Source organism: Armigeres subalbatus, chromosome 2 (assembly GCF_024139115.2).
Source record: "Armigeres subalbatus isolate Guangzhou_Male chromosome 2, GZ_Asu_2, whole genome shotgun sequence".
In the NCBI taxonomy this organism is placed as follows: Eukaryota; Metazoa; Arthropoda; class Insecta; order Diptera; family Culicidae; genus Armigeres; species Armigeres subalbatus.
The window spans coordinates 65,649,770-65,668,340 of NC_085140.1; the positions used below are offsets into that span (position 1 = coordinate 65,649,770).

At 42.8% G+C, this 18,571-nt stretch overlaps 1 protein-coding gene across 1 annotated transcript in view; it reads right to left on the minus strand.

The window, feature by feature from the left end:
• The window catches only part of LOC134208777 (uncharacterized), a 139,383-nt gene that overhangs the window by 13,185 nt on the left and 107,627 nt on the right, over nt 1-18,571 (minus strand). The window contains exons 3-5 of the mRNA XM_062684708.1: nt 4,557-13,742; nt 4,106-4,493; nt 3,394-4,049 (exon numbers count right to left, since the gene is read on the minus strand). Coding sequence (XP_062540692.1) covers nt 3,394-4,049; nt 4,106-4,493; nt 4,557-13,739 — 10,227 coding nt within the window. The 5' untranslated portion in view covers nt 13,740-13,742. The remainder of the gene's footprint in view (nt 1-3,393; nt 4,050-4,105; nt 4,494-4,556; nt 13,743-18,571) is intronic.

Below are 18,571 nucleotides of genomic sequence, written 5' to 3' on the forward strand. Positions count from 1 at the left end.
TCGTATTCAACGAAACGTATTCGAATTTTGACTTCGATTGACAAAGTGATCGTAGAATTTAGGTTTTTAGAGTTAAGATTCATTAAGACAAGCATACAAACGTACATTCAAAGTTAATTGCCTATATACCGGGTATTAAGCAATCCGGAGTGGAAATTAATTACTATGTTTGAAACTTGGTTATGCATATGTACAACATGTGATAGTTTTTGTTCGGAAAAGGTATTGGAGGGTAACCGCCCCTTCGGTGGGCTTTGATCCCGCGACCCCAGTTCGCTAGACAGGTGCTTTCCCTACGGGTGCTTTCCCTCGGGATCTGACGACCAAACTGGTAGAACCTCACACAACCCTACTTCCTACTTCATTGAGCGCCGTTGCTGATGAAGCAAGTGTGTAGGGGCCGGACAATACTAAATACTCATCCTACTTGGTTGGCATGTGTACAAAAATACATATGGGATATACGCAATGAGAAAACAGAACTGTGCAATAAAAATCCTATTCGACTAAATGCTGATGTCATATTAGAAATTTGGAGACAGTACTCGTCGATAGCAAATCCTTCCGCACGCGATGGCATATGAGCAAGTCAAACCACCTTCCTTTTGCCAGTGGAGATATATCAGCTTCCACACTGATATTCTTCCTCCCCTTCATACGGGAGCTTGGCAGAAGGAAGGTTGTGATATGTGCCATCACAAATATTGCCCTCCGCTCGCTTTCAAATCGACTTCTATAAAAACATTCTTCATGCTTGCCGTATCCTAACGGAACTATCAATTCTATACTTTCGCCTCTAATGCTATCATGAACATGTACGTCCAAGTTTGGAAGATGATATTAGCACTTCCATATCATCATATGGGAGAGTTAGTTCTGAAAATGTATTGCGAGAGATCGACTGGTACCTGGTGCTGGGAATTTGGTTTCATCAATACCCGCTAAGCTGCGGTGGACGACGGAGGTCCTTCGTAGCTTAGTAGGGAAAGCACCTGTCTAGCGAACTGGAATCGTGGGATCAAAGCCCACCGAAAGGGCGGTTACCCTCCAATACCTTTTCCGAACTAAAGCCTGTCCACGTCTAATTTCGGACACTGAGATAATATCCAAATGTTTTTCAGCCATTTTATCAATTTGGACGAAGATGAAAACGTGCTAAATGCATCACATAAAGCGGATAGATTCAGCTATGCAAAAATTGATCTTCTCTGCGGTTTGTGAAAATTTTAAAAAATCGCATTGGAAGATGTTTGTCCGAAATTTAACGTGGACAGGATTTAAATCTATCACATGTTGTACATATGCATAAAATCAAGTTTCAGACATAGTAAAACATACAATGTCGGATGATCATTATAACAACAATAAACAATAACGACGGCCCTTAGGTTTTTTAATTTTGCACAGTAGACAGTTATGTAGCTAGTGATGAACTTATATTTCATATAAAAAATCACTCTAATAAAGACATAAAAAAAAAAGTTATGTAGCACTGGATCAGCACGCACAAGGTTGGCAATGTTGGCATCTACCATTTTCTGTTTTTTTAATTTTCGTCAGTTCATACCGCATCTTGTTGATAACCTCTCTTTGGGCCATAGTTAACTTTTTTCTCCATTCACTCTTATTTTTCACGTTCCACAGAGATCTATGAAGAACCTTTGGATAGTTCTTCAGGGTGATCCCTTTTGCCTTTTCTTTCGCGTAGATCTATATAATTTACATCCGCACTTCTGGCAAAACTTTATCATTTTTTGGGTAAAGATCAACTGGTAATAGCTTTGAATTAATTTATACAAAACTGGATTGTCCGTATTACAATAAAAAATGTAATTAGCAAAACCTATATTTTATACATTCAATCGTAGTACCTGTCGTAGGACACACGGTTTTATTCGAGAAACCTGGCCATTCACTAGGCATGGACATTTCGTATGCGACGAATTTCGCGCCAACCGGTTGGTTGGGTTGCAACCCTTCTATGGGGCTGGCAGCACCATCTCAGAATCGAATGAAACTTGGTGGGCATAAAGATATGGTATTTCTAAGCCACTCTGCATACATACTTGGTTTTTCAAAAATTGTCAAGAGTAACATTTGATAAGGGCTTAATTTTTTCATTGATTTTTTTTGATCGATGTAACTCTAAAATGACAGGACCTACAAAAAAGTGTTGTATGGCGGATAATCGTAAAATTCCCAGAAGTTTTTTGGAAAAATATCCCAAAAATAAAAAACCGATTTCTACACGGAAAAAATAGCTTTGCAAATTAAAATCGACTGAATTAATGATATTGTGTGTGTTACTTCTACGTGAAGTTACATATCATTAAAATCGATTATACAAAAAAAAACCTCATCTCAGAAATCGATGAAATTATTTCTGCAGATAGGTATTTCAATTATCTAACTTTTCTGGTAATAATGTTCCTGTGACATATTTAACCCTTTCCCGCCCACGACTTTTTTCAAAGATTTCAATAGGAAGGAATCATCTTTGAGAAAAATGCTAGAACAAAAGTTATTTGGCATAGCCAAAATTAGTGGAAAGCGAAAAAAAAAAGTTTTTGATTGTAAATCAATAGTTAATTGATTGTTTTCAATAGTTTCACTATTTGTACTCAAAATTGATTATATTTCCAGTCTAATGGAACCATAAAGATGTGTCCAATATTTCTTTTTGTTGTTGAAACAATTCGATGAAGGTTAGAAGGTGCAAAATTTGATGGTGCACCACAGACACCATGGGCGGGAAAGGGTTAAGGAAAATAAGTTTTTCCAACAAAAACTTTTTTCATGTCCATATTGAGTGAAAATTTATCAGCGTGTTTTATGTCTACAGCGCCAAATATAGGTTCAGCAAGCTATCATCAACCAACGACACATTTTGGACGTATGAAAATTTGCTTAGGAAGCAATTTTGCATAATCTAACAATAATGTAGACCAACATTTGAAAAGAGCGTACATTTTCCTAGATTTCTTATATCTATGTTATACACAAATGACCAGAATTACAAATTTTTTTTTTTTTTTATTGAAGAGGCTTGCAGCCCTAGGCTGGCTCACCTCTGATTACAAAATTGTGATGTTTGATATTTGAACAGTCAGCGAATTTGACTTATTACGCGTTTATAACGGTAATTCAACCGCTGCAACATGGATACGTTGCATATTCCAATCCTCATTTAAGTATTTACGGGTTGAAATGTTTTAAATTTGCGATATTTGTCCTTAAATCATTAGAAATGCATGCGAAGGCGCAATGGTTGTTGCGTTGCGACAACTATGAAATCATGAGCAGAACAGGCCACAACGCTTGTTAGCTTACACAGACTTTAAACAGAATATGCATTCATCAGAAGATTTCTAACCTAAACCAACAAACATTTACCTGTCTCATGACTGCTTCCTTCGATTTGAGCTTCAGGAAGTTGCACAGATCCGTCATTAGCACCCACTTGTCTCCGGCGGATTCGTCCTTGAGGAGATACAACGGAGGCAGTGGTCGATCGGCTTCCTCGTACTCGAACACAAATTCACCGTCGTCCGCATCGTCATCCTCGGGGTCACTTTCCTGCATGTACAGCCCCTCCCTTAGGTCTCCACCGTTGAGTACAACTGGCTCAACGTTCGCTTCCGTTTTGATCTGCATCGGCTGGAGTTGTCCGTTCACGTACGTTGAGCCTGTCGTATCGTTGTTGTTGTTTCCGTTCCGTTTCGGTTCGTTCTGGTCATGGATGTCGTTCAAAACCACTGCACAGTCCTTGTACTCCATTTTAAGCTCGAAGTTCATGATGTTGGAATTTGAGTCGCACTTTTTGGGGATTGGCTGTTGAATTTGTGGTGGTGGTAGCGCTAAGGGAGTAGGTGGCGGTGGTGGAGGAGGAGGAAGATTGATTGGAGGATGCCTGCCATCTAGCGTCTCTGTAGAGTTCGTAGAGTTGTTCAGTGTAGATCGATCGGTAGTACTGGAGATATTATGAAAACCATCATCATCGATGAATCCTGGTATGTCAGCCAAAATGTCGCATCCACTCTCTTCGGGATCTAAAATGCAAAACCAGTATTAGTATCAGTTTATAGGACAATGACGAATAACAAACCATGAGTCTTCCATGGTCCATCTAGCTTCCATCCCATCTTGTTCGGATTCGTGCTCTGAATATCGTACAGATGATTCTTCAGAAACAACTCCATTTCGTTGTTCTCCGCTAACTGAACTGGTGTCTGACCAGCGTACGTGGCAAGCATCGGATCGGCACCAAATGCCAACAGTAGGCGGACAACTTCAATAAAAGAGTTCTCAACTGCTTCATGAAGAGGTCGCATACCTGAGGGAGCTGGTTCTGAGTGACTTGCACCGTACTGCAACAAATAATGGCAGATGTCCAGATGCCCTTTGGCGCATGCTTCATGCAACGGAGTATAACCCGCATTATCTTTTGTGTCCGGATCCATCTCCAAACGTTCTAGACAATAGACGATCACATCCTAAAACAAAAAAAATATTCTTCAGAATTACCAAGCTAACCGTCGACAATCTTCTATACCTACCGTATATCCAAGTCTTGCAGCTCTGTGCATCACACTCTCGCCAACTCCCTTGTTCAACACCCAACTCCGAATTTCTTTGTTGATGTGTGACTCATCTTTCGACTCCAAATTCTCAAAAACCGAAACAACTTTCTTCTTTGGCACCACCGGAGTACTATTTTCGCCATTGTTCACAACAGGTTTCTTCTTTTTCCGAATATAGTCGAAGCCAGAACTCCCCTTACGACGGCTTTTGTGGGTCTTCTTCTTTCCGCTACCTTTGAACGATAACGGGGTTGCCAGATCCCGTTCGGACGCAACCGATGGCGTATCCCCTTCCTCGGTAATCCGCTCCGAATCTTTCAGCAGCACACTATCCTGGGTTTCGTCATCCAAGTCTTCGAGTTTCATTTTCAGTGCTGGCCGTGAGAGACCAGATCCTGATGCCACTGCGCGCTCCTCTTCGGCTTTCTTTTGTGCGCGGAGAAATTCAGCTACGTTAAGACTTTTCGTTAACATTTCGTTATACATCTCGTCGTAAGTGATGTTCCTTAGTTCCTGCACGCATGTCAAGGGTGGTGCCGATTGAGGTCGTTCGTCGTCTCCACCGAAAACCTCTCGAATGATCTCTTTGCTTTGCATAACCTTTTGGCCGGTTCGGGTGCGTGACTTGAAAATGGCCGTATCGAAAAGGGACTTCTTCTTGCGGTTGAACAACGCTTCACTTTCAGCCCCAGGCGTAGGAAGAAGCTCAAACTCTTGCTTTGGTTTCAGAGTTTCTTTATCATCCTTGTTCTTAGACTTTTTTGCCTTTGCTTGTTTGGCGTGTCGCAGGATTCGTTCATGAAGAAGTTCTATTATAGACGTGAATTTCTTGTTTCCAACCAATTTCTTTTCTTCTTGCTGTTGTTCTTTTGTCATCATGTTGCTCTTTTGACCTTGTTTAGCGGCAGCTTTGGTTTTCAACTTTTTGTTCGACGAACCTTCTTTCTGGTTGATTTTCTTTACGATTTCCGAAAAGGTCTCCGACTCATCACTGTGATGAGAATCCAAGTCCGGCAAGGATGTTGATATTCGATGAACATATTGCTTCCCCCCTATCGTGATCAATTCGGGTGGAACTTTGATCGATCGCTTGAACTCGTACAACTCTTTTTCCCACCCAGGGTAGAAGTTTTCGCTAGTATTAGCCGAAGCACAATCCTGTGATGTTTTTTTCGGATGACGACCCCGCCTTTTAGATGACTCAAGTTTTACATTCTTTTTGTCAGCTGGACCTTTTGCAGGAGTTCGGTTATCTTGGCTGGTACCGCGCTTCGAGGCAGAAGAGGGTGCCGATGTTTCCGAAGATTTCTGCTTCCTCGAGCGCAAACGCTCCGACACGGTTTCTACATCACTTTCTTCGGAGCTTTCGGACCCTGATGTGGTTTGCAGCTTCGACGTTTGTCTGGTTCGCTTTTTAACACCCGTAGTTTTTGAATCCGATTCACTGTCCAAGATTCTTTTCTTACTAGCCTCTAACTTCAGATTAACTTTCTTGCTCTTCTGTGGTGTGATGTTTTCCGACTTTTTTCGCTCTCTCACAAAGTTCCCTACAATCTTATCGTTTCGCAAAACTTTGCTATTTGATCTACGCTTCTCCATTTCCAATTTGCTTTTGGAACGCGTCATTGTTTCCTCCTCAACAACTGACTCCTCACTTTCTGACGATTCTTCCTCTAATAGTCTGGACTTGGAAGTAGTCCTAGTCTTCACAGCCTTTTTCAAAGCACCTTTCTTGACCTCCTTCTTATCTTTCTCCGAATCATTGTCACTAGATGCATCTTCCGCTTCACAGTTCTTCTCACCGCTCACTGATTCCTTAGTCTTCACATCATTAGATTCGCTGTCAGACTGAGTCCCTTGCTTCACACTCTCCAACTTCACCTCCGGCGTCGTTGTACCTCTCTTACCAGGACACTTTGATTCGTCTTCATCTGAACTCAAGTCGGTCCCATTCTCGTGCTTCACTTGATTTTGACAACGATTCATTCTTTTCACACTGCTTCCCGCCTCCGATTCAGATGATGTCTGAACCAGCCGTTTTCGTTTCCGTAAATCCCTTGCTTGATCTTGCTCTTCCTCTTCTTCGTCTTCTCCATCTGTGTTAACATCGGACGATTTGAGCGGAACGCTCAACCTGTTCCTCAATTTCCTCGCTCGCATTTTGGACCGTTGCACTAACCGTTTAGTGTCGGACTCATCTTCCGAACTACTGCATTGCCCCAATTTAGCTTCATGCTTCTGCTCCTGCTCCAGTCGCTGCTTCTCCCGCATATTCCGTGCTATTTTCTCCGAGAGCTTTTCTTTAGTTATTTTCTCCAAAACCTGCAGCTGATCTTCCTTCAGTTCCCCCGTCGAACTGTACTGCTGTTTCAGTAATTGAAGTGGTTTATCTTCGTCGCTAGTACTACCGCGCTCTCCTATTTCCAGCGTTGCATTTTTAAGTACTTCTTGTGGAACTTCAGACAGCGAACTGTTGGCTACTCCGGGAAGATCGGCCCTGAACCCTTCATCCGTCATCGTTGTCAACTGATCTGATTCAAATTTTCCAGCGATCCCTCGTTTCCGTCGACCTCGCTTTTTTCCCGTTTGCAGTTGCTCCACGAATTCGTTACAAGCGCTACCCCAATCGTTTATGTCTAGCGCTGACGGCCCTTCAATTTCTGTGGGCAATTCAAGCGGGTCTTTTAGGGACTCCGCTGGTTCAGGCTTGATGGGACTTGAAGGACGTGATGGTTCGGCTTGTTCGGGAGGCAGTGGTAGTGGTGGTGGTGGTTGTTGGGCCGATTGGGGAGCCGAGTGCGGCATGTCAAAATTTGGAATTGGAGTGTAGGCCTTCATGGCGCCTTTGGAGCGGAAATGTGATGGTGGAAACGAATTCATTTCTGGAGGTTTGGAGTCCTCTTCCGACATTTCAGAACTGTTTTGTTTGCGTAGTTGGTTGTAGCGTTCTTTTTGCTCCAGACTAGTTCGGAGCTTGGAGATAACGGACTGATCGGCTCCCCGATGTAGCGGGGATGGGGCAGTAGAGCTTTGACTCTGAGATTCCTGACTTGAATGCAGCTGTGGAGGTGTTGGCCGATGGTCAATGTTTGGTTTAGGCCCATCGCTGATCAAAGGAGGTAAATTTTCATATGACCTATTCTGGTGTGCTCCGATGACGCTGTGGGATTTGGATTGCGCATGATTTGAAGAACTGAAGTAGTCAGACCGTGGGGGACTTTGTAGAACCTCCGAACGGTTATAGTGTTGAATTGCCTGAGGTTGGGAAGATGAAGGCGCTTGTGGTTTTTGCCCACTGTATTGAATATGCGATTGCACATGCCCTGCTGGTGGCTGTTGATATTGGTTGTTCATCATTTCGCTAGCATTTTTTATCGCTGATGGGGTTTTGTCTAACGATGACCCAAAGTACTTTGGATCACCGTGGCCTTGACGAAAGGGCTCCGGCTTTGGATAATATATTCGCTCATCTAACTGACCATGCGGGGGTTGTTGGTGGTACTCCCGCTGACTAGGTCCCTCCTCTTGAGGCCTTGGTATTTCCGGTCTGCTGACGGGAGCGTGGTAACTAGTGATAACCGATGTATGGGAATTTATTGGATGAGTATTATGTTGAGTATTGGGTTGAAGAACTGAGTGATTTGCCATGGAAGTTGACGGTTGATTTTGCGGCGGATGCAGTACACCACGCGTAATCGACGGCATCTCTGAACGTTTTTCTGAATAATACACTCCGGCAGGTTGCGGGCTGGCTGGCTCATGTTTGATCGGTACTGGATAATAGTCTCTTGGAGCTGCTGGACCCGGATGTGGTGGGTAGCGATAATTGCTTTCGTACGGCCGATGCAAATTTGGTTCGTCTAGGCGAGGTGCTTTCGGTGGAGAAGTCTTTGGAATAGTTTCTGCGGGACGTTTCTTGGCTGGCGCTAAAGCAGATGGTATTCTAGTAGAGAACTTTCCTGCCTGTAGATCTGCTATGACCTCGGCCGAAGGAGATGCTTGCTTTTTGAGCATACTTTCCACAAATCTACGATCTTCTATTCGAGGGTCATCCAACGAAAGCTTTGGCCCACCTGATGAGTGCTTACTACTGCGTGCCATTTCATGCGGCGGATAATAGACACTTCGGCTTGTGGCCGAAACAGGTGGTTTTGAGCTTCCTGGATAGTAGGGCTCTGATTTAGGAGGCATATTTGGATACTGATGTGGAGGCATAGGTGGCCCAGGTGGCAACCGTGGAGGATAAGACGCTCCAGATGGTGGTGCCTTATACGCCTGTTGTTCGCGATGATCCGGATGAATGGATCGTGACTGTTGTGGTTGAGTTTGATATCGGTTGTCTGGAGGATATCGCGCATCTCGAGGAATTTCGGAGGGTCCCCCAACAGCTCTATAATTAGCTGACATGTAGGCATCTGTCTTTTTGTCATACCCTGGAGGAATCGCCGATCCGATCACAGGCATTTGGCGATGATCATGATGAGGAGGTACGGCTGGAGACGATTTAGACGATGGCCCGGCCGTTTGCATTTGCGGGTGATGTGGAGGAATTGGTTGAGGTTCTCTAGCTATATGAGGATGATACGGTTGTGATGGCTGCGCAGGAAGCGGCATCCGAATGTCCTGAGGTTGTCGCTCTGGCATGCTTGGAATGTGCTTTTTAAAATTCGGGTTGAAGTTAACTTTAGGCAGACCATCGCGATTCTTACTGCTTTGACTATAGTCGTCACAACCTGTGGAGTCGGCCTTAGTTTTTACTGTTTTCACCGATAAATCAAGTGGAGATTCACGCTTGGTGGTGCTGGTTGCGGGTGCAATCGTCGTAGAAGTAGGTACTGCTTGTGTAGGGTTCACGGTAGCGATTACTTTGACAGGAATATTTTTACTGACAGGCTGTTGAATCACAGGATTTTGGCGTTCATCACGTGGGGGTTGTGGAGGTCGATCATGGTTGTAGCCTGATGGTCCAGGTTGCGGAGCAAGAGGTTGCTGCTGTTGGTAGCGCCATGCTGTAGAGCCTCGGTTATCCCTACTGGATGAAGGCATTGGTGGCGCCTGATTCGGAAGATGCGGGTTAGGATGTGTGGAAGCTGTTTTGGCAGGAGGTGGTGCTGGTTGATATGCATGCCCTGTTGGCGGGTAGTGATCGACGGAAGGGTGGTGCCTCATATCTGGGTACGGAGGTCTGGTCGTCGAAGCACGATCTTGACTGTATGTGTTGCTTATCACAGATGGATTTTCTGGAGGTCGTTCATATGGTGAACTTGGGTAAAGACTTTTACCCACAGAACCGTATTGCGAAGGCGGTCCGTGAGGTTCATTCGCTGAAGGAGGATACATCGAATGATGAGGAGGAGGAGGCGGCGCTTTGGAAGTAGAAGCTTGCGTTGGGTGGTACTCTGGCTGTTTTGAGTGGTGGTAAAGCGATTCACTTGATCCATACCTTTGCGCCGGCGAAGGATCCCTGCTGGATGGTTTGTAAGGCTGAGTAGCTTCAGATTTTCGCATTTCCATGTCTGCACCAACACGCTGCTGGTAATATTGGCCGTAGCTGGCATTTTCCTGCTGTGGGTAACGAGAAGCTTGAGGATGGGTCGCGGTTGTTGAAACCGATCGAGATCTTCCGTATTCATCTCGATAAACTTCCTGAGGTCTGCCATCGGTCGGCTTATAAGGAGCTTGCCGGTAAGCGTAATCTGTTGATGCGCTTGGGTATGGTTGTGACCTATGTGGATCGACAGGCTTAGTTGCTGCTTTAGCTTGTTTTTCTTTCATTTCATGCGCCTGGTAGACTTCAGCAAACTTCTGTTCCATGTTAAAATCTAGCTCCTTGTAACCTGGTTTGTAGGTTTCTTTGTTTATTTCAATGCTTACCACGCGTTCTCCATTTCCGCACGGATAGTACTGTGTGTACTTGGTTACCGGACCGGGTACTGTATGTCCCGTGTATGGAGACGAGGAGGAAGATGACGAAGGACTAGGCGATTTGTAGACTTGACTCTGACTAGGCTGTGGTCCATAGGAATGCACCGGACTAGGAGAGTTTTTCTGCTGAATGTATTGGTTCGGGCTGACTGAAGGTGGAGCGGATGATGGGGAAGAAGTGGAGCTTCCATGAGGACTGGGGATTGCACGGCTTTGGCTGGGCCAGTTTGATGGTGGATGCATCATACCGCTTGGTCCAGATTGCGGGGGTTTGCAAGGGATCGGCACAGGACTGCGATTCTGCGCATGGATCGGTGTAGGAGAGGGTGTAGCCGATGAAGCTGGACTAACGGACTGTTTGTGGTGCTCGGGCGGGGGATAATATTTAGCAACAGGTGGGTTTTGGTGGACAGCTTGAGGGCGATAGTACGGATCATATGGTGATCGATCTCTATGGAGGGTATGTTCTTGACTAACCCGAGCTCGAGCTTCTTCCTGCTGCCTATTGGGCATTGGCATTCTCATTGAAGACTGTGGTGGCATCTCGTACGATTGTTTGAGCTTAAAGTCACGATACAAAATCTCTTGAGTTTCGTTGCGCCGCTCTGTAGCTGGTGACAGTGATCGCGAAGCGTGGTACGGCTGTTGTGGATAGTGGGGATTTTGAGCTGGTGGTTGACTACTGGTCGATGGGCGATTGTCGCTAGTTTTGAGTGTTATGATTGTGCCTTCTTGACGGAGTTGTTTTTCCTTGTGTTCCAACCGGAATTCCAGATCTTTCGATTTGGGCAACGGTTGATGTTGCTCAGGGTAGTACGTCTTAACATTGTTGACGATAATTCCACCCGGATGCGTTACCGGCACAGACGGAGGAGCCTGCTCCTTGCCTTTGTTGGGTGGGTAAATTGGATATCCCGGGTAAGATTGCCCAGAAGGTTCACCGGTTAGAGGAGGAGGGGCTTTAGGTGCTGTTGGGTAGGTATTGGAGTAACGATCTTTTTCGTTCAGTTGATTGTATTGTTTGGGAGAATATTCCAAGGCAGGATTCCAAGGTTTCGACGTCTCTGAATTACTGGCTGCCTTGTGAATAACGTGGGCTTTGGGTTCTTCGAGCTGAACTTGAGCAGGCGTTTCCTGCCGATACATGTTAGGTGAATACGGCTTAGATGTCTGAGCGGGTGGTTTTTCTATCCTGTAACTATTGAGATTCGATTGTCCTTGTGGCGGAATGCTGGATGATGGTGTTTTCATGACCGTTTGTTGTAACGCTACGCTCTCTGAGAAGGATGGATTTTTTAGCTGCAGATCACTAATATAATTTCTTTGTTTGCTGATTTCAGCAAACGAAGCGGGATTTAGATGAGAGGATCGTTCATCTACCCTGGAAGACGTTGCCAACGAGGTTGTTGGCATTGACGGCTGTGGTTTGGATGCGAAACCTTTAGAAAAATCTGGGTTAGCTATCTGCAGCTCATGAGATCTCGCAGTGGTAGTGGATACTTGTGATGGTGATGTCAGAGCAGATGTAGGAGGATTTGTGATAGTGCTTGATTGAGGACTAATTATTCGACTGAAGTCAGGAGTCTTCATCTGAAGCTGGCTTAGACCTTTGGTTGAAGCAGTGTTAAAGCGGTCCCCACCAGACGTAGTTGTTGCAGCGTTGGTTGATGTCAGACTCGATGTAGATAACATTGGCTTGCTGAAGTCTGGCAAATCTGCGTAATACATAGCTTTCGGACGCTTTGCTGGAGGAACAGCATCGCTTGAGTTTATAGATTGATCAGTCTCCTTGGTGGTATTTGATAGATCCTTAGAAGCTGCGGTACTAACTACAGCACCCGAATCCATAGGGGTTGAAGCAGTAGAACTGCTTGCAGCAGGAACTGTTGAACCAGTGCTAGTTTGAGGCCATTCTCGGAAATCTAACGACGTACTTTTGCTGTAAGTATCACTAACATTTTCATCGCGAACATTTTCAACATTGGTGCCACTGCTGACGTTACTATCTACAGAATGTCCCATCTGTTCCCTGGGTTCCTCTGTCCGGTTCGTTTTCGAATCAAAACTGTCACTATTGTTCACATTAGTTCCACTGTCACAACTGTTACTGTTAGAGCTGCTCGGCGATGAACTCGACTCCGCGGATTCGGGTCGAACGCTGGAGCAGGCAGGAGGCGTAGTTTTGGAACTGTCTAATGGAGAGCTACCACCGCCCTTAAAACCTTCTTCTTTTGCTTTATCACTTTGCCTGAAAGGGCCTCCTCCAAGGGCCGTTCTGCCAAGGGACGAAGTCGTAGCCAGAGTCTTTTCAATGGTGGGATTGCTACCTACACCACTCATAATCAATCTACTATTCTCTAGCCGTTTACTACTGTCCTGCATCCCATTCAGCAGGGAAAACTTTATCACTTTGTGCATAAGACTACCACCTTCGACTTTCACTTCAATCTCGTCATCGTTACCTTGGGTAACATCAAGTATACTAAGATCACTAATACCGTTGATTTTTAGACTATTATCACTAGTGACGGCATTCCGGATGCCGAGGCTGCTTCCGATATTACTACTACTGTTGCTGCCGGCGGTAAAACTGTTGGTATTATTAGTACTACTGCTACTGTTACTGCCTGAGGCAACCTCGTTTGGAGAGCTGAACAGCTTCGAAGCTTCCGTCGCAGTCTCCATGGGCTTTTCTGATGAAGTTGGTTGAGCATTAGTCGAGGCGTCTTGCTTGGATATTTGTTCCTGTTGGGCATGAACTGCGTTATCACTACTGCTTACATTGCTAATGTTTTCCTGAACTGAGCACTCCGGTTGGAATTCACTAGTATTAGAAGGTTCTTCGACAGTCGTGTTTAGCTCCGCTCTTTGACATTCCTCTGATGCTATTTGTGTAGAAGCTTCACTCGGAGCCAGTGGATCAACTGAAGGCTCCTGATTGGTTGGTGATTTTATAACATGATCTAAAGTGTTGACCGTTACCATTTCTGAGGAAGACGATTCAACAGGCGGGCTTTGGGCGACCGGTGGTTGAGCATCTGTAGCCTGTGGTCTGGGTGTCTCCAGTGGTTGAACAGGTGTAGCCTCTTTGGTTGACTCCAGTTCCATGCACGGCGGTGGTCCCATGTCTGCGGAACTTGATTCTTGTTGTTCAGGGTTGTCGCCAATCGCTAATGGATCTGTCGCTGGTTGCGAGGGATCTTGCGGAGAAGCTGCCTCTTGCATTGTTTCCATGTTCTGTAAAAGAAAAAGAGAACATTCATCTCATCAGTAAATGTGAATCTATCCATCATTATACAACTATGCGACCACGTGGATCAGTTCAAGCCAACAGCACTCGGCTGCGACATTACAAGTTCAATCAACCGTGTTAATCGTCGTTGCCTCGAAATGGCGATAAAAATAATTGACGCGGGGCGAAGCACCGCAACCATTGCCGCTCTATATAGCCGCCACTGCTTGCCCAGCGAACAACACCACTACTATTACCACGGCAGCTACTAAACAACACACATCGAAAAACAAAGCCTAGCGCATTTTACGTCGCGTCGCGCTGTCGGGCGGGCTCGGTTCATGCTAACTAACGATAAACAAACAAGCGCTACCCCGTTGCGCATCCCATCATCGTTCATGTGCTGCGCTCAAATTCCCGACGCTCCCGAGACCCACATTGCGAATGCCACTGTCGCCACCTACCTACTTGTCTTACCCGGGCCGCCGCCAAACGATGGATATTGGCCAACAGGATGGATGCGGCGTTTGTTTTGCACATCGTGTTGAATGGCACCGAACCAAATCAGTCGCATTTGTATAGGGTAAGTGTTCCAAGGTTTGTGGATGCGGCAGCGTATATTGATAAATTTTTAGATTTGCATTAGAAACGTCGATTACATTAGAAAGGTCGAATTCGATTCTGATTTTTTTCCGAGAGGGGACTTTGGGAGAAACAAAGATTTTTCAATATAATTCCAATCGCAATAGCAAACAATGACACCGCATTCTTTGTATAGAATGCAACTTGTTGCGATTGCGAGTAAATCGGGTAATGCTAAGTTTCAAAAAGAGTGTCTACAAAATTCATACATATATTTTGGAGTAATCCTATAGCCTTTCGGTACAACTTTGTTGTACGAGAATGGCAAAATTTTACTCCTCTGGAAAGAAAACAATTCAACCTATTTCGTCGATTATTTTATGTTAAACATGTGTGATCACTGATCAGGCATCACTACTAAAACGTTCGAAAATAAAAACGAATAAATTTGCTTTTTATTCCTTTATTTTTATGAATAGGATGAATTTGGGTACAATAACATTAAGAACTGGAACAGTATCCCGGATGAACTGGATTAACCCATTCAAAATAACAAATGGTCAGTGGTGTGGTCAGAAGTTCATAACATGATTTAGCCAAATAAAAAACAGAGATGAATATACAGATGAATATATGTACAGTAGAGTGATTCAAATTTTGACTTTTTCGCTCCCCTATGCTTAAACGATGACCTTTGCTGTTTTATTAATCCTCCTAAATTTCTAGCTGATTTGGATGTAACTAGACTGAGCACAAGCAGTTTGAAGTTTGTATGAAAATTACTATGAAAACAGTCACTTTTGGGGAAAACCGTTCCGCAACGTTACTCATTAAGTTCTAAAAATATACGACTTTATTGGCAACTTAGAAAATTTTGCAATGAAACTGGTCGTCTTTGTTGCGAAACGATTCCTTGCTTGTAAGAAAAGTTATTGGGGAAATACTGAATCGTGGTAAATTCAATTTAACACGTAAAAGAATAACATCAATATCAATAATGAGCATTTTTGTTTTCTTTATAACGTTGTTTACAAAAGTCAGATCACTTCGCAACAACAACTGTCCTATAACTAAGAAAGTATTCTATGAAGTCATCGGGTTGATTACATTTGAATATTTGATGGCTTGCAACACGGAACGGTCTTTTGCTTTATTGACGATTTCTATAGTAATTGCCATACAAACTTCAAACTGCTCGTGCTCAGTCTAGTTACATCCAAATCAGCTAAAAATTTAGGAGGATTAATAAAACAGCAAAGGTCATCGTTGAAGCATAGGGGAGCGAAAAAGTCAAAATTTGAATCACTCTAATGTACAGAGATGAATAATCAAAATTTATCCGCAATACAAATTGCACGTGCTATTGGATAGGAGAACCGGATGAATGCTGTCATTAGAGAAAAAGTAGAATCATTAAAATTTACCATGGCAAGGTATAGAAAACGGAATTCAAAATAATTTTAAAAAATACGAGCTGAGTTTTTTTTTTAAATGGTTTATTGCACGAGATTATAAATTCAATAAACATAAAAAATAGTACCTTTTCCGCGATCAATTCGAGAAAAACATTTATTATTAAGAACAATCAAATTAATATATTTACAATATAGATAATCAAAAGTCTAACCCGGTGCTCAAAATTATTTTCAAATACATATCATTTTGAAATTTTTAAAATTATTTAAAAAATTGCATCCCATATCTCGCTGTGGATTTTTTTTCGTGATTCTACTTTTTCTTTTTTGACATTTCTCCTAGCTTATTCAGATACTCAATCCTTCTCTACATTACGTGGCGGCACGAATTTCAAAAATGATAATAAATAATGTGATGACATTTGGATCGTTGCGCTCTTATTTTCTCCACCTTTAGGTTACTTAGTCTACTATGAATGTTCATTGAAAGAGACGGTTGTACATACGTTGAATGCCGTCTATAAATAGAAGACTCTGCAATATGCAACACCAATCATAACATGCCATGATTTCAAGATCGCATCAGTAACCAAAGAGACCTACCTACTGCGAAAAAAATGCGCCACGCGATAATTTAGAATTTCAAAAACGAAAATCGGGAGAGGACACTGACCGCGAGCTTCGTTGTGCTGTAGCAGCCTTCGTCTGTAGGTACAGCGCTGCGTGCACAGGGTGGAGGAAGTGCAGCTCAGAGGTGCCGAATGAAAATAAACTTCCGTCGCTGCGACTTGCGAGACAAACCGAGGATGCTGTGCGCCTAGTCCACATGTGGTCAGCAGATTTTGAACGAGCGGCTAAGGCATGTGGCTAACTTCATAAGTCGATTGTGACAGGTCGCTGAGAGCTGTTTATGTTTTTCTGTTTCTTATCGGATTAGCCATTGGTTGTATTACTTTACTAGAGGAATCACCAGAATGAATTATTGGCAGTGGCTGATTTTCTACCCGCCGCAGCCACATCCAGGCGCTATAGTATATGCACCAAATAGCCAGCAAGAGTTAACCGCCAGAAATTTGTATGGCGAAAGACATCTAACGCTGGTTTCCTCAAAATTAGGAACTTTTCATGAAAAACTATTTGGTACCGGTTATGAGGGATGGTGTCCGCTACAACGCCTACCAAATATTTTTTCGATTAAAGTGCTTAATTTTGAGAAATCGAACCTTAGATGCATTTCGCCATACTGATTTCAGAAAGTTAACTCCTAGTGTGCCGCTGTAAGCACGCTCAAAGCAGGCGATTCATTCCAAAAATTACACAATTCAGAAGTTCAGAGACTCAAAACTCAACAATTTATTAAGATTCATCCCAGCAAAAACGCAAGGTGAATTATTTCGGATTCGTCCTTAACTTATTTTTTATGTTATAATTGAAGTATCACGGAATGTTGGTTATCTAATAAAAGGAAGAACTCCATCGAATTGGTTTTAAGCAGGGTTATTTATCTTTATTTTAACGTTATCGCGTGAAAGGATATTGTTCACAATAATAACACAACTCAAAAATTAAGTAAGTTTGAAAATTGTTACTGAATAAGGTAGGCACAAATTTGACAGATTCGAGGAAATAATGTGATTTTAAAACCATTATGAGATTCTATGGCCGACATCGAATAGCAAAATTTAAAGATTCCACAGTATTTAATTGGAATGATTCGAATTTCTTTAGGATTAATTCAAAATTCTAATTTTAAAACAAATGAATAAGTTTCTTTGAAAACTTCAAAAATGGAGCACTTTACCAAACATTCACTGAGGAAGATGGCAAAAATGGAAAATGTGATCATCGGAGCACTTTGTGATGCGATTCAGATGTAAGGTTCATGTTTAATTCAGTGTAAAACCAATTGTGATGATAATTAAACCAAAACTGTTATTGATCTGAGTAACTTTTATTCAATCATTTCATTGGACTAATAGAATTAATCTCCAAAAAAATCTTAAAATAGCTAGGGTGGGCCATTTTGCCCTTCTCAAAGCACACTAAGTGTACGTAAAGTCTATATGTTCGTCCCAATTACAAACTTTTCCTAGAAGGTCCGAGACATAGTATAAACAGATCCATTAAAGCCTTAAACCTACAATGCTTTAAGTCAATCCACTCAGTTACACGATGATATAGGTGTGTGCGTAAAACACGTACAAAATGATCTTTTTTTCAATCACTTATCTTGATGTTCAACAGTCAGTCAATTTTTACTGTTAAGTCAATTTTTACGAAAAAAATGTAAAAAATCAATGATTTGGTAAGTAATTTGTGAGCGTGGAATACTTTCAAATCCATTTGCAACAATCGACACGATAACAGTTGTTCGAGAATTTTTGAAGTTATGGCTACTGTCCATGATCCGGAAACATTATAACCTAGCACTGTTTGGGCCAGATTTGACATCAGTCAATTACGGTACAGAACACACGGAGTTGAATCCTTTCCCAAGGAGATGAATTCTATAAACTGTTTCCAGGCGATTTCAATTGAAACTTTTTGTGTTCTGACAAAGGCATATTTGTGAAAGCATGTTAACGCAGCGGACTCCATCACAAAAAAGTAGCCTAAATCGTTGGCAATCGGTCTCTGCATTCACTTCAATTTCACTTCTTGGCGTATGATCAAATGGATCTCGGATATGTGACACTGAATTGTAGTAAAATATAATAAAGGACATAAAAACGAAACAAAAATGATTGTTTCTCCAAAATCAACTTAGTATATTATTATTCCAAATCGTGCTTATACCAAATATTATATTAAAAAAACTAAAATCTAAAATTTAAAAT